The sequence below is a fragment of the Micropterus salmoides genome, unplaced genomic scaffold (genome assembly GCF_014851395.1).
Source record: "Micropterus salmoides isolate LMB-PRFRI ecotype aquatic unplaced genomic scaffold, ASM1485139v1 Ms_hic_scaffold_1, whole genome shotgun sequence".
Lineage (NCBI taxonomy): Eukaryota > Metazoa > Chordata > Actinopteri > Centrarchiformes > Centrarchidae > Micropterus > Micropterus salmoides.
The window spans coordinates 15,311,697-15,328,775 of NW_024040040.1; the positions used below are offsets into that span (position 1 = coordinate 15,311,697).

At 41.0% G+C, this 17,079-nt stretch overlaps 1 protein-coding gene across 1 annotated transcript in view; it reads left to right on the plus strand.

The window, feature by feature from the left end:
- The window catches only part of LOC119903508 (DNA-binding protein SATB2-like), a 31,855-nt gene extending 16,730 nt beyond the window's left edge, over nt 1-15,125 (plus strand). The window contains exons 4-12 of the mRNA XM_038719746.1: nt 2,144-2,270; nt 4,750-4,873; nt 6,553-6,655; nt 8,519-8,569; nt 8,804-9,324; nt 9,416-9,628; nt 10,348-10,500; nt 11,595-11,786; nt 14,092-15,125. Coding sequence (XP_038575674.1) covers nt 2,144-2,270; nt 4,750-4,873; nt 6,553-6,655; nt 8,519-8,569; nt 8,804-9,324; nt 9,416-9,628; nt 10,348-10,500; nt 11,595-11,786; nt 14,092-14,727 — 2,120 coding nt within the window. The 3' untranslated portion in view covers nt 14,728-15,125. The remainder of the gene's footprint in view (nt 1-2,143; nt 2,271-4,749; nt 4,874-6,552; nt 6,656-8,518; nt 8,570-8,803; nt 9,325-9,415; nt 9,629-10,347; nt 10,501-11,594; nt 11,787-14,091) is intronic.
- The last annotated feature ends 1,954 nt before the right edge of the window (nt 15,126-17,079 follow it).

Genomic DNA, 17,079 nt, shown 5'->3' on the forward strand with positions numbered 1-17,079 from the left:
ATGGCTAATTAAAAAGAAGCTATTTCTTATTTAGTATCTGGTTTCTGCTCTGGGTTTAACATGGGCTTAGGTGAATTACTGAGCAAAAATTCAAACTAACTTTAACTTAAAAACATGTTTTGGGAAGCTTTCTCTGATATTACCAGTGTTGGGCAAGCTACTTGGAAAACGAAGAGAGCTAACCTACTAGCTACTCTACACTCTTCTAAAAGTAGCTTAGTTACATCTAAGCTAATTTTTTTTATATTTTATAGTTAGGTCATTTTTATTTTGATAGAGAGAGAGAGCTCATCTCATGGAAACAGGTTTCTGCGCTTCTGCCGGCTGCACATACAGGTCCGTGTGTGGCGTTGGCGTCACTTACTGATCCATCAGAAATGCTTGGGGAAATGTAGCGAGTGGAAGCTACCGCGCTACTAGGTCAATAAAAGAGTTTTGTAACTGAAAAGCTATTTGATTCAGAAAATAGCAACGCTACTACCAAGCTACTGAGAAATGTAGTTAAATTAGTACTACTTGTAGCGATGCTACTGCCCAACACTGGATATTACTCACTTAAAGATAGCGGTTTACCATGTTTTAAGGCTGGAAACCACTAGAGGATCTTAAAATAACCCAAACCTTGTCTTAAGAAACAATATCTCAATATAGGATAATATCTTAAATAGCCTACATTTCCTATTGTGAAAGCTGTTTTAATGCTTCAATGTTAATCTTACATTTATATTCCTGCATCATTTCAAAACTGGAGTGAGCTGTGAGTAGTAAATATTTTCATAACATTGGAAGAAATTTGTGTTTATTTAATAAGAGTTTCTGCAACTTGACATACAGCAACCTGTACAGCTGTGGCAGTCTCATCCAGCTCTGTTGTTTTTCAACTAGGGAAGGCACCACCAATGAGCACAATGCCAATACAACTGTATCTGTGGAGAAAAAAAAGGGAGATGTGGGCAACATATGAAAGCAGATTAATCTTTTTAAGAAAAGAGGACTAACAAATTTCTCCTCTAGGATTAATAAAGTATTATAAAATAAACATGAACATATGAAGATCGTTTAAATTGTGTCATTAAAGAATTGACACTAAAAAATGTACTGTACTTGTAGTGAGGGGGACATCTTCCAATGTGCTCTCTGGACAAACAATGTTATGGATCCACTATTTTTTAAATGACCCCAAACAATTCTTTGGCATTTTTGTACTGCAAGATCATTTTATCTAGTTGCCAACATGTAAGCAAGATACAAGATACTGATATGGTTGATATCAAATCAGCTGATAATATTGGCCATTTCAATCTATGGCATTTGGGCTCTAGAGATAATTGTGGGTTGGTTGGTAAAATGAGATTTGATTAATCTCGTTAATGCTAAAATATTCATCGCACTGACGATATAACTTTTTAGTTCTGTCACTGAATTTATTTTGGGCCAGGGAGAGTTTGAAATGATGTCTGCAACTTCATGTCAGTAACCTGTTGATGACATGTGAAAGTACTGTATTAACAATCGTTTTTAAAGCAAAGTCAGCTGCAGGACACACAATAACTGCCAGTTTTGAGAAGAAATATTGTGCTGTCAGACAAGAAAACATTACCTCACAGTATTTATTCAGTACATCAACATCAAAACGCCGCTCTCATTCACAGCCTGCTTCAGTCTTTAATGTTGAGCTGGTTTTACATTTCTCCTCTGATTAATCAACTGTAGAGACCCAAGAGCGCGTTTGTTCTTTTGCCCCTATCACTACCATCCTCATGCAACGAAGACACACACACACACACACACACACACACACAAATTTGACACAAAGATTGAGGCTGGCAGGCCGAGCCCAGGCAGGGTCTGTGTTTGATTTAGCAGATCCTAACGCGATTAGGCCTGTTTAGATTTGCACTTCCAGTCATGGTTGTGGGAAGGCCCGGGGAATGTTCAACCCCATGGTGATGCTCCAAGACTGGGAGAGCTCCTCAACGCACACAACACAAGCAGGTTAGGTTTACGTCGAAAAGAAAACGCAAGAACAGGAAAACTAGATTCTAACAATGCAGTATTCTTATTTTAGATGAATGCTTTTAAACAGATGGTGACAACGTGATTTAATTGTGCATTTGTTGTCCTGTTGGTTTGTTTTCCCCAGGCATCATTAAAGTGGGCAGGTGGAAACCGATGCCCATCCACTACTTAACAGACGCTCCAGAGGCAACAGTGGCTGACATGCTGCTGGACGTTTACCACATGGTCACACTGCGGATCCTACTGCACAGGTCAGCCGTGTGTGTGTGTGTGTGTGTGTGTGTGTGTGTGTGTGTGTGTGTGTGTATTAGGTTTATTTCACATGATATGGTATGGAATGAGATGGGGCTAAGCTGCTAGTTGTTGTTATTATGGACTGGTTTTTAATATCATTCATTTAGACTCATCATACAAACAAAAATCAGCATAAAAGTTTTACAAACCTTTTTTTCCCCTCGTCAGTGGTTACTATTACAACACTTTACAGGACATGACTGGATGACAAATCAATTGTGATTTGTTTGGGACTTTTCAGTAATGAAGCTGTCATGTGTAGTCTGCTGTGTTAACTGTACTTGATGGAAACTTGACGGTGACTGGATACATAGAGTACACAATGCACACAGGACAGGAGCAGGGGTGGGAGGGGGGTTGGGTCCATAGAGGTCAAACAACAAGTGTTTACCCCAGGGCCCCCCAAGCTGTGGTATAGGTTAATTTAAAGAGGTGATATTATGCTTTTTGGCTTTTTTCCCTCTCCTTTATTGAGTTATATATCTTTTTTGTGTATGTACTAGGTTTGCAAAGTGAAAAAGCCTAAAGTCCACCCCAAAGGGAGTTTCCATCTACCACAGAAAACTCTGCTCTGAACTGCCTAAAAACAGCTCGTTTGTAGTCCAGCCTTTACTTTCCTTTCTTGTGATGTCACAAGAAAGTCGTTGAGCGACAAGTCCGACACGCCATCAAAAACACCAGTGGAAAAACACTGAGCTGCAGCACACCTCTCCTCTCCCTTCCAAACACTAGCTACCCTCCAAGCAGTAACTGGACATAAAGTTGTTACTGTGACGTAGAGACAGAGCTCAGTTAAAACTTTATGGATGAAAGACACTTTTGTTACAGATTAATAACTCATCACTCTGAAACTCTTGTTCCAGTCCATATTGCCAAGCTGGTCGGCAACATGGTTGGCAACCTACAGCTGAATCGAAGCTGTTTACCGTCTTTTCGCTGACCTGCTCTTCTCTGTTTCTGATTGGCTAGTAGTCCTGAACTAGGAACTGCGCATGTGCAACTCCCAAGACAGATCATTTAGAGACAAGATGTATCACTCTATAGCTAAAATGAAGCCTTCAACACAGGGTGAAAAGAGGAGCTGCAGCAATGTGCAGTATGACAAAAAATATGGTGGATTTTTTTGAAAATTAAACCATGTAAACCTGTTCTGGTACAACCCCTAAATAGGATTTTGAGCCTGGAAATGAGCGTAATACCACCTCTTTAAAGTTTAAGCACTGTAATTGTGTAAATTCTGAAATACATTCTGATGCAGCAAGTTCGGCTTACTGTATGGATTGTTATTGGCAGGCACAACAAGAAAGCAGAAATAATAACCTGTTGAAAACAGATGCCCCCGGTACCGGGGGCAACGGTGCTGTAGTCGACTTTTTCGCCGATGTTGTTGCTCCGAGTCTAAGCGGGCGCCATCTTGATTATTGTGCAATACCTGCGAGCTGCCTGATTGCTCTCAACATTTCTGCAGAGAGGAAACATGCCGCTTAAGAACACACTGTGTTTTTCACCATTTTGTGGCCGACCCCTTGGAGATACATAGACATGCAACCAAAGTACCAAATGAAAGGTCTGCTCAAGCCGGATCGATTGATGCCCCCCTCATCACTGTGGGATGTTCCGTTCTCAATCTACAGGCCTGTAAACATGGGTGTGCTTTTGGTGACGGGAATGTTGATGAATACTCACTGTTTTTATCATTATTTCAATGTTTTGTCATTTGGAACTTGGTTGTATGGACAGAAAATGTGTTTTAAAAATATCTACCGATAAAAGTCAACATTTTAACAGTAAATAGTGCCAAAATATGGACATTTGCCTGGTATATTTTGAAAATGTTGTATAACTGTTGTATTTTAGTTTTTTTTCATCAGATTTACAGTTACAATTGCATTCTAGGTATATTAGAAGATATTCAGTTGCATTATAAGCTTCCTTATGATGGTTTTGATGGTTTATTGCATTAAAATATAGCTTTTTTTTACCAGGCGAGGATGAAAATATCAGATTTTTTCTTAATTGCATCTCCATGTATTCTGTAATAGTAAAATAAATATATTAATATACAATGGATTTATATTCCTTAGCGTCTGACTTTTCAAAGGAGACCAGAATTATGCATCTAGGCCAAATGGTTGAGGAGTTATTCCTGATTCATTTTGGGTATGTTATTTTAGGTGTTTTTTCTGGAAAAAGGTGCCTGTTTTCAACAGGATAATTAACTTTAAAAGATAAATAAAAAGCCATGAAAACAATGCTGAAAACAGGGAAAATACTTCTGACAGCAAAATGCTTGTTACTGCTCCTTTAAATTAATGTACATAATGATTATAGCAGGTTGTTGGTTGGTTTTAGCAATGTGACAGCCTCCTACAGCCCTGGCCTGAGTGAATGAAAGTTTTATTTGGCGTATAACAACAAAGCTTTTCACATGCGCAGCTTTGCGCGGCTCGAGGAGCTTCCAGCTGAGCAGTGGACCCACGCCACAGTGAGGAACGCCCTCAAAGAGCTGCTCAGAGAGACCAACCAGAGCACACTGGCCAAGGAGTGTCCCCTCTCCCAGGTAAGTTCCCACCAGCGCCACAGCAGCTACGGTACACAAAGTCTCCATTTCACACACCTGTTGTAAATACCCATAGTGAATAGTCCTGGCACAAGTGAGGCAATGTGTTTCATGTTTCCAGTTTGTTTGGAAAGGAACTTGAGAATAAAAAATATAGTGAGGAGCAGGGAAGCTCTTTAACAACTGTGGCAACACAATAAATATCTATAATGTCTGGTTTATTCAGCCCCAGCAAAATGCACCTCTTGATGCAACTAACAATTATTTTAACTAATTAGAAAAATGTGCTGATTGTTAGTCGGTCAAATTCAAAATGTAATGACAAATGCTAATAATAAATGGCTATTAAAAATGGTAATTATGTTTTGAAATAAATCTACACAGGTGTCGTTCAGACATTTTTGCATGTTTGTTTTATATGTACACTTGGTCTGGAAGCGGTCTTGCAAACGAGGAAGAAATCAGGAAACAGCAATCAGTTTCACCTTGGTGATGGTGTGAAGAAATCACTACATCCTTGAAACAAATGTGCAAGAATTTGGGTTTGATGTAAAAAATATATTAACATAAACAGTATTAAATGCCTTGAAAGTAGTTTTAGTTTCATATACTCTGCTAAAAGATCACGTGTGGTAGTACTCTGTGGAAATCTACCCAAAAATTCAAATTAATTTAGTTCTTTATTCATACTTTCCGAGATCTTGGCTGACAGGTGACAGGCTATTGATAACTCATTTTTCATTAAACATTTGTGCAATTGGCAATTAAGGAGATTCCTTGTGGAGAGCGAAATGTTTATCTGGGTTTGATTCTGTTTTTGTCACGCACACACACACACACACACACACACACACACACACACAGATAGCAGAGATGCAGCTAATTATTTTCTCTAAACACATGTGGTTTCATCATCAGTTCACCACACACTTAGTAACTCTCTCTCTCTCTCTCTCTCTCTCTCTCTCACACACACACACACACACACACACTTATTGATATCGTCCCATGGGAAAGGATGCAAACACGCACACCTCAATTATCCTGCTCACACACCCTACACTCATTTGACTTGAGAGTGTGTCATTTCGACTTGTGATTTATACACAGGACTTAGTCATGATGTAATTAGTGATTAGGGGAAGTGTGTGGGTGGTGTGTGTTTGCAGCCTGACTCATGTGAGTTTGGATCCTCAGTGTTTCCCATGTTGAGCTTTCGCTACTCTTGTGGACTTTGGACTCTGTGTGCATCTCCTGTTCTGTAGAACTGACCGCAGTGCATGTTGGGAAAGGGCGGGTGAGCAAAGAGTTTTAATAAGTCCGTAGTGAGTCAAGCCTCTCCTGAGATTTCCAAGTTTCTGTAATAAAAACTCATCACCCAGTCTCAAGGCACTGCCACTCCTCAGACTATACACAGGCTTTTCATAAACTGACTCTGGGTTGAATCGTTAGAGTAGTTTTTAGATGAATTTCTCACTTTTGAGTGTAAAGTCAGAATTCTGAGGTTAATGATGCTGGATATTCTCACATTTCAGAGTTCCTTTTATGTTATTATGTGGTCTTAATCCCATCTAACCATCAATAATCATTAATGAAGTAATGAAAGTGTTCAAGTAATTGTATTTATTGTCCATTTATTTCTCTCAAATGTGTTATTTCTCAACCTCTCTTTCTGTCAGAGTATGATCTCAGCGATAGTGAACAATTCCTACTATGCCAACGTCTCCACCTCTAAATGCCAGGAGTTTGGATGCTGGTACAAGCGGTACAAACGCATCAAAGGTAACTCTTACACCTTACACTCATCCATTTTCTAAGTCTAAGAGCAATACATTCTGTTATATATCTGTACCAGTGGATTTTCCTTGGATGAAACAGGAGTGGATAACGTTATGGCGCTAAGTGAATAAGTGATACTTTCCCTATGTACCAAAAACTACCCTTGAACAAGGCACCGGATGGTCAAATAACTGATATACAGATCTGTTCGGGCGGAGAGTGACTCATTAGCTGCAGGTTTTGTGCTCCTATTTGTATTCAGCTGGAGATAAACATATCAGAAACGAGACACATATCTCAAAACCTCAGCAGTTAAATCCAAAACTATCTAGATACAGCTGGAGACAAGTGAGAAAACACAGGAAGTTTTTGTTATTTGGGGTGGTCTCACCCCTTAAATCAAATCTTATTTGATCTTAGTATAAAGTGAAAAGTCGAAGCCCTACATGTAAATAAATAGGCGACCACAGCTGAACAGAAATCTCTATTGTAAAATTCCAACACATGCTCACAGGGAGATCTGGGCTCTTGTGCGCACGCAGTCTGTTACAGGTGTTGCTTCACTTTGTTGGTAACTTTTGTTGTTCAGTCAAGTGTCCGTCCATCCAGCAGTTTGACAGCACGAGCTTCCTTGTTAAAATCTCCTGCCTTGTTAAAAACTTTTACAGTTTCAGCGACCAACCCTCCTGCACCTAACCCATCAACTGTTCAGCTGTTTACACTTTATTTGCCTCATGCTGCTTTGGAAACTTATAAAGGTGGAGACTGTCAGAGCTCTTTTGAAAATTGACACAGCTCGACTTAATACGACTCACCTGCCTGGCTGCCTTTTGTTTTTGCAGTTTAGTTGCTTTACATGTGTTCCTTTTTAATGAAGTTTTTCCATTCTTCTGTCCACCCCCTGTATGTGTACGAGCACGTGTCAGCCTGCATGTGTCTAATCTGCTGCATGAGACGTCTGTCAGTGACAGCTCTCAGTAGGAAGGAACTGTCACACATGGTTTGCATTAATGTCACCCCTAATACACATGACAAAACTAAATGCTCTTAACTCCTAATGGAAAACAGCAGCAACCCCCCAACGCACACACACACCGTGAAAACCCAGGAATAAGAGCTCCTCTTATACTTATTCTACGCACACACACTGGGAAGGTAAAAACGTGAAGCCCTGCCAAACCTCACTCGAACTTTTATTCCCCTAATAACCTAAAATGTGACTCTCAACCAAACCCAGTAGAAGCATAATAAGAAGCAGATTTATGCGGAGACGAGCAGAGAAGCCGTTAAAATCCAGGAGAACAGAAAAGTTCAATGCGGTGACAAAGAGGGAACATTCTTCAGTTATTTGATCTTATCTGGAGATCGTGAGTGAAAATGGGACTTCAGTGCTACGCTAAACCAAAGACTTAGGGGTTATGAGATCATCCTGTGAACCACTAGACCAGCCTGCGGTGTACAAAAACATCCTAGAAAGGTTTCAACAGCACAGTCCTTTGTGATGCTATGAAGACTTTGGCCTTATCTCTGTTTTTGACTTGTGCCGCCCCTTCACAATAAGCCATGTTTATAGAACTGTGGATAACCAATACAGTTAGGCTACACATGCAGTAGACATGATATGAATATGTGGCACTTTGAATTAATTTGAATTAATAATTTAGGCGGCAGCGGCACACAGGAATGTTATTGTGTTAGTGGTGTGAGAACAGAAGGATGGAAAATTTCATGTCATGTTAGTTGTTGCTTTGAAATACATTGTGTGTGTGTGTGTGTGTGTGTGTGTGTGTGTGTGTGTGTGTGTGTGTGCGCGCGGAAAAATGAAGGGCTCTCAATATACAAACTACTCTGAAATTTTCCCCTCAGGTGAATATATTGAGAAGATGTGGTCAGCACAGGACAAGTCAGAAATAAAAGGTATGTTCATCTTTTATTGATGACTTTCTAGTGAAATATTATATATATAATGCAACTCCATGTTGGAGTTTTGGAATCCAGTGACAGAATGAATGGAAGAGGTTAAAAGCTCAATCTGCATATCCATGTACAATTAGAGTGCATGTTAAGGTTTATGAATCAGATATTGGTTAAAAAACAAATTTAATAAATCACATTTTCTGAAATATGTGGGGTGTGTGTGTGTTGATACAGTGGAGAGGGATTTGGACCTGAGCGTCCTCAGCCAGCGTCCTCCCTCTCTCTTACCCTCCCCCACCCATTTGGGCACCCTGGGCGGACCGGGAGCTCTGTCCATCAAGAGTGGCCTCGGGGACTCTCAGACCTCCACCCAGCCTCACTGTCTGCCTCACCCCACCAGCCAGCACCACCCCAGTCCTCCACTGCGTCCGCAGGCTTCACCTCTCATGGGCCACAGTGGGCTCCTGTCCCCACAGCTTGTCCGTCAGCAGCTCGCCATGGCCCACCTAATCAACCAGCAGCTAGCAGTCAGCCGCCTACTCGCCCATCAGCACCCACAGGCAGTCGACCAGCGGTTCCTCAACCATCCGCCCATTTCACGGACATGCAAGGGCTCTGGGGCCACTACTGAGCCCAGCCTCAACTGCTCAGGGGCTGAAGTCTCCTTCGACATATACCAGCAAGTCAGGAATGAGCTGAAGAGGGCCAGCATTTCCCAGGCCGTGTTCGCCCGTGTGGCTTTTAACCGCACACAGGTAAATGGAAATAAAATGATCTTACTGTGTTCCAGAGATGATGCAATGACATTCACACCTTGTGAGTAACACTGTGTGTGATTGGCTGTAGGGGCTACTGTCAGAGATCCTTCGTAAGGAGGAGGATCCTCGCTCGGCCTCACAGTCGCTGCTGGTCAACCTGAAGGCCATGCAGAACTTCCTCAACCTGCCAGAGGGCGAGCGAGACCGCATCTATCAGGAGGAGAGAGAGAGGAGCACGAACGCCAACCACAACCACTCCACCATCCACATCTCCAACACCAACACACACAGACACACACAGGTACACACATACACACAGATTCACACACACACACAGGACAGCACAGTTATAAGGAGTAATACCAGCTCTGCATGTGGGGCAGTGAGAGAAATAAATCAGACTTTATACAACTTGTATAACTCTGTTACAGTCTGGATTGCTGCACAAAATTACACTGACACAAACATGCACAAATGACAATAGTGTAAATAAGACCAGTCTTAAGAAAGCGGCAAAATAACATTAAAATTACATTTATTTAATGCAGTAATAAAAGAGTGAATTCACACGCAAATTAGAAGGAAAAAAATTATTAAACACAGAAACAAATCTTTAAAATTATTTCCTGTCTTAATGTGTCCTCTGTCTAGAGTTCATGATGAAGTTGTGCACATATTCAGAGCTGCACAGTGTGTTATGGACAAGTTAGCTATAAATTAGAAACTTATTCTGATATAACTTATATAAAATTATGCATAAAGGGGTGGACCCAATAATAGGAACACATGTAAGACCAGATTCTACCTGATACTGTATCTGCTGTAACGGGAGCCAATATGCGCTGACTGTTTAGGGCCTCAAATGTGAAATTCTTAGTATGGATATTCTGTAAGTAATAAAGGAGAATTATCACAAAAGAGATGAATAATGCATTATATCTCACCTTTTATGTAACCATGTAAATATAAAAAACCTCTACAGTATTAGTAAGTTTCATCTCAGTGTCCTGCTCTGTGTAGGCGAAGTGCGTCCTGACCGGTGCAGAGCTGCCGTTGAAGCTGGACTCGCTGGTGAACATCACGTCGGCGATCTACGAAGACATCCAACAGGAGATGAAGAGGGCGAAGGTCTCCCAGGCTCTGTTCGCCAAAGTGGCTGCCAATAAAAGTCAGGTCAGTCTCAATGAAACAAGTGAAGTGCTTTCAGATTGGAGGTAAACTCTTGAACTCTTGCCTTCAGTTGTTCAACAGAGAAAAATCAGTTTACACACACAAACCTGGTGTAATACATCCTTGTACACAGTTCCGGGCTGGGTTGAAGATCTTTGAAGGAGTTGATGAGGGCACAGCATGCAGGTGTGTGACTGTGTGTTTGCGGGGGCGTGTGGAGTATCTGGTTACCCGCGGTGGTATCATGTCTCCATCCTCAGATAAACACTGCGGCTGATCGAAGGCGAGATCAAAGCGGAGTCTGCCACGGAGGTAGAGGGAGGGGGAGACAGAGAGGAAGTGGATGGTTTCAAAACGAGTTTAAATGCCTTCACATTTCTTTTTAAGAACACTTCATGCGAGTAATTTATTACCAACACAGACAGGAAGTGTGTGAGAGAAAGTGTGTGTTAATGTGTGAGAGGCAAAAAACGTCTGAAATGATAAAGCAGGGATGGGAGATGGGGGAGTTGGGGGGCAGCAGAGAAGGAGGAACAGAAGGATGCAAGATGGAGGAAAAGATAGACAAGATGATGGAGGGATGATCACATTATTACCATTAATTTCCAGGCTGAAGGCTGCGCACAAACAACAGCTGGTGACAGATCCTGGGTCAGCCTAGCAGAGATAATCCAATCCACACACACACACACACACACACACACGCAGACTTGCAGACACTCACTGCTCTCCTCAGACCTTTTCCTTCTGCTTTTTTTCTTTCTATATTCTTTTCTATTCTAACACTAAAACAGTATGATTATATTTGAATAAGTCAGGTACCTGTACACAGCGGTGTGTGACTCCAATCAGTTTAGGAACCCAGAGGAGCATGAGGAAAGCCACTGAAAGTGCTGAATTAGATATCTGAGTATCTGATGTACAGTGTTCCGTCCAACTAGCAACACATTTGTCAGCAAACACAACGTAGTCACAAAAACACTGACTGCAGAAGTGGACAAACAAACAAACAATCACATGCATCAGGTCTTTCTTCTTGGGTCGGTCAAACCTTTCTTTTTCATCGGAGAAGGAAACAGACTGTGCTTTCCCTCCAGGGTTGGCTGTGTGAGCTGCTCAGGTGGAAAGAGAGCCCGAGCCCTGAGAACCGCACACTGTGGGAGAACCTGTGCACCATCAGGAGGTTCCTGGCATTAAAGCAAGCTGAAAGAGACCAGGTCTACGAAGAGGAGTCGAGGCAGCAGCACAGCGACAGGCTCCACACTGTCCTGCACATCCCAGACCAGCAGGTACATACGTGCAGCCAGTAGCCGGGGTTCGGTGCTCTCCTAGAATATAGTTTTGTTGTCTTTTTGTCCCGCAACAATGGTAAAGTAGTTTCGGATCATTATTTTGAGTTCCTTTTTTAATAAGATTAAAACTAGGGGAAATGTGTGTGAAAATCCAATTTTTAAAAATACACAACCACTCGACCTCACTGCAGCCATATGCAAGAACACAAATCAAATCACAAATAACATAACCTAAGTGTTTTATGGGTGAGAGAACGCAACATGTGATTTCTTCATGTGCTGTTTAGAAAAGATTCCTCTGTCTGTTCTTACCACCTGCTCCTCTCAGCAGCCCTCCTCTTTGTCATATTTGTGTCCCATAAGTCATTGAAAATAGAAGTGGTAAATGACCTGCCCACACATTTCCTGCTAAACGCTCCTCCTCCATCCCACCCTCTCTCCGAAACCAAAATGCTCTGCAGTCTGACCCTAACCTCAATATTATTCAGGACATACCCTGTAATTATTGAAGCAGAGAAAAAGGAATTGCCATTATCTTTATTTAGGCCCTTTAATTCAGATGGACCACAGATTTATGGTGTTGGATTCCTGTGTTTGGGTGTGCTGGCCACCCCGCCCTGTTAATGAGCTCTAGTAGTGTGGTTGTTTGTGTGATGAATTTGGGAGTTTAGCGTGCATGTTGGAGGGCGATGGAAGCTGGTCAGTCCCACTTCCGCTGGTACTACATTTCCGTTAATGACTCTGTAGAGGGGCACTGAAAGAGGAGCTGAGTGGTTCCCTTATTACACTGCTGATGAGGAGTTTAAGGTTTATATTGTAATTACACATCGCGAGGTACACAGACTGTGATGGAAACGCTGGATAAAACTTCAGTATCTCTACATCTAGTTGTTGTCTTGAACTGTTGAATCTGTAGTAATGGATGTGTTGGTCCTTACCAAGCTTCTGTTAAGTTATCTGTGTATAAATTACTTAAAGGGAACTATAAATCATTGCCATACACTGTTAATATTACCAAATTATACAAACAACTTTCTTGCCTTTGGGCAAAAAATGTTTTAAAATCTTTATATCTTTGCTATGTGCAGATGTCCAGAACATCAACAACAAAAAAAGTGAAAATCACTTAACATGGTAAAACTTTGAATATTTGTTTGCTGCATTTCCTACTATTTTAATTAGTGCAACTAGTACAAATACAAAAGTAATGATAGTTGGAAAATTAAAAACAATTGCAGAAAAAGTTTTTGTTTTTAATATTAGGCAAATCAAATTACATTTTATTCATGTAGTATACTTGACATGAGAGGCTTTACTCAAAGCTTTAGTATCCCCAAGTCTGTCCCAGATCATGAAATTTGAGGTGGGAAATTTTATGCATAATGGTTTGGAGCTGTACTAATTTATTTTCTTCCAAAATGTTGTGGAAACCACTCAGACAGAATATATCTACAGAACATTGTTTGTTTTAGGGGAAACCTGAAAAAACGTTTAACCCTTATCAATAATATTAAAACTTTTTTAATAATGGTGATAACTGCAGCCAATAAAGGAAGCATTTTGTGTAGATACAAATTAGTGAAACATGTTTGTTTCCTTTGAGGTTCCTGTGGTGGCATCAAGCCAGCTGTGCCACATGTATAACATAACTTTAAATATCTGACAAACAACAAAGAGGTTGGTGGAAGTTGACAAAGTGTACAAGAAAAGGTACTGTAAAAAGCTGCAGTGGGAGCATTGAGGCAAAACACCAGTTAAAAGACACTAGAGAGTTGTAGAAGAGACAGGAAAAAAACAAAGCAGCTTATCAGAAATGTAATACTTTGAGAAACACAGGGCTTAATTACAACCAGTATTTCACAGAGGCTGCTCTCCACCTCGCTCTCATTTGTTTACTGCTATTCCAAATGTACAGTATCACAACTTTTAACAGTAGTAACAGCGTCTGACAACTCTCAACGCTTTTTTCCAGACTTTCAACTGCATCTCATGGTCTTTATCAGTGAATGGAGTTTGCCGGCAAATAGTTCAAGTGTAAATACAAGTGTTCAGATAGGGGGGGAAAGACCCGTATGTATGCTGATGAAGACTGTGAGATTAAGTTGAAATTTCAAGAAAAAAAAAGTAAGTGGACTTCAGTTAAAATTGTTTAGTTTTTGGCAATCTGTTTCCAAGGTGAAGAATGAACACACTCATTGATAACCTTTAAAACTCTCTAAGTAACGTCTTTACATATACAACCAGTGTCTTTTATAAAAAATATACTTTAAGTTTCTTAGTTTGAATTTTCTTTTCCTAACAGGCACTGCACAGACAGCCCCTACCACCTCCAACAGCGCCATCTCCCATTCACGAAGAACCACAGCCCATCCCATCGTTGGTGTTGCATGGCTCAGAAGACGGGCCCCAGCGTGGGATGAGCCCTGGCCTTGGAGGGGGAGGACCAAAGAAGGCCCGCTCGCGGACACGGATTTCCCTTGAGGCCCTGGGAATCCTGCAGAGCTTCATTGGCGATGTGGGGCTCTACCCCGACCAGGAGGCCATTCACACCCTGTCAGCCCAGCTGGATCTACCCAAGCACACCATCATCAAGTTCTTCCAGAACCAGCGTTACAACGTCAAGCACCACAACCAGGTCAGAGAGCCCATCCCCGGGGTGGACGAAAGCGACAGCTTGAGTCCGAGCGAGGGAGGCGTAGGCAGGGTGGGGAGTCAAGGGGAGGAGGGTCTCTCTGCGTCTGAGGAGTCGAGCGAGGATGGGAGAGGATCAGCGGAGGTGTTCAGAACAGAGGGAGGAAACAGACAAGAAGAAAGGGATGTGGAAATGGAGGTAGAGAAGGAAGAAGGGGATGATGGGAAAGTCTCAGTGCCAGCGACTTCCTCCCTGTCCCCCTACAGCAGTCTGGACAGCCCCCACTCTGCAGAGCAACAGAGATAACAGCAGAGAAACAAGACGGAGAGAACTGAGGAAAACATTAGATGGACACCATCAAACTGTGAAGCCCACAGACAGATAACCTGTGAATAAACACACATTTTCATACTTTAGCAGAGCTGGTGATCAGAGCTCGTTAATATCTGAAGAACTGTGGAAAAATAAGAAGTAAGTTTAACTGAAAAGGGATCTAAAGATACTACCACTGCCGCCAGATACTACAAGTGTTTTTGGTTTGATGCTGCCTGTAGAGGATTTTCAATACCACTTAAAGAAAAAACACATTTCTCCTTTATACTCCTAATTTTTCTGCTGAGGACGGGAATACAATTCAGTCAGCACTAGATCATCACTACAACATTGCCAAAATCTCCAACACTTGCCTCTGCAAATGCGTTAAAGGTGACTGTAAACTACTCCTGCAGCACAATCCACTTCTCTTACAGTTCTGTACACAGCTTCCTTCACAATCATTGTCTAAATGCAATAGTTAAACATGGAAGGTGTGTATTTAGCGACGAATGGATACTGATTAAATGCCTGGACAGTTGAGAAGTGGAATATACTGCAGGAGTGGTTTAAGAAGAAGTTTCCACTATACAAATCTCCAGCCTCTTTTTTTAAGCTAACAATTGGTTTATGTTTATTTATGTATGTTTTTGTTCTTTATGTTTACAGGTTAAAATGTTTGATACTTGTTAGAGTTTGGCATAAATTTCCTTTAAGGTAAGTGTAGAGTAGGAGTTAAGATGGTAATTGAATTTGACGTGTTCTCACAAGAAAAATGATGAGTCTGTGACCAGTAATACTGTAAGGGAGGAAACTGGTTTCAGTCTCTGGTCCATAAGTAAACTTTGTTTACTACTCAAGCAACTTTTGAGGAAAATTTTAGTCCCACTATGAATCACAAGCACCTTGATGGGACGTAGATGCCAATAAATGAACAAATCTGGATTTGCAGTGGCACAGCAGTCTGAGAACACAACAAGTATACTCTGCTGCCATCTTTACAAACTCTCCTCACTACAGCTTTTGAGTAAAATCCTCCCAAAGCACACATACATTATTTTTCTGGACAAAAGAAAAAATAAATAAATACATTCAATCAAACAAATAAATAAATAAAAACACATTGAAACACTTGGCTCATATCACCATTCTTATTAGGGTGACATGCAATTACATTGGCGACCTGTCCAGGGTGTACCCCGCCTTTCGCCCGATGTCAGCTGGGATTGGCTCCAGCCCCCCGTGACCCTGTACGCAGGATAAGCGGTTGATGATGGATGGATGGATGGATGGATGCAATTGCATTGGCACCGAACATAAACCGTACTGACATCTAACGAGGTCCACGGTACCTCGTTAGAAGGACATTCACCTTAGGGGAAATAGAGGTATGCAGGGATATAAAACACGAGAACCTCAACCCAAACTCAATCTAAACTGACGGCCATTTTACATTTGTAATCTGTGAAAAATTATAGTATATATAAATTTGCTTTAGGAGGTCCCTGCGTCAACTGAGCTCTATGGGAAACTCAAGCCTTGCTGACAGAACTCCAGTTCCTTCCCATCAATATTTATTGCTAACTTTATATTTACTGAAAGCTGAATATTATTATTATTATTATTATTATAGTTTTGTTATTATTTTCTTTGAAATGACTACAAATGTCTTTTGTAAATGTGACAAAAGGGGACGAGCAAGTCTGAAGAAGTTTGAACTGAAATGTTACATAGTTTAAGTTTGATCGTAATGTTTACTATTTCTAAAACAGACTGGAAGACAAGGGATGAAGCTGTTTTCTACTGGACATTTATGTACATTGTGATGTAAATGTTGACAATCCACCTGAACTGAATCTGTGATCATACGTGGGATCCAACCACTGTCACTTACACTGTTTTGTGTAATTTGTCCCACGAGGGAACAGAGTATGAAAACACATTATTTGCTTTATCAGTCTATTTCAGTTTAACAGTCATCTCTGTCCTGGATGGAGCACACACAGTTTCTGATTTGTTCCACTTTGATGTTTAACTATTGTTCTTTCTGTTGTGGGCAGGACATGAAAAAATGATAAAACTTTTCCAAAGTATTCTCTGTGTGAAGCGTTTGCCCTCTTTGCCTGTTGAAAACCTCTTTAATATAATGAATTATATAGGCCATAAATGCACCAAACGGCCCCTAATCATCACAAAAAGTTGCTCCATTTGTTGTTAGTTGCTAGCTACAGTTCATTTCAATTAAATGAATCCTCTGATGGTTGATTTATTTATTTATTTATTTTTTTTACCTTTACTTAACTAGGAAGGTCACTTTGAAGTTAAAACCTCTTTTACAAGTGAGAC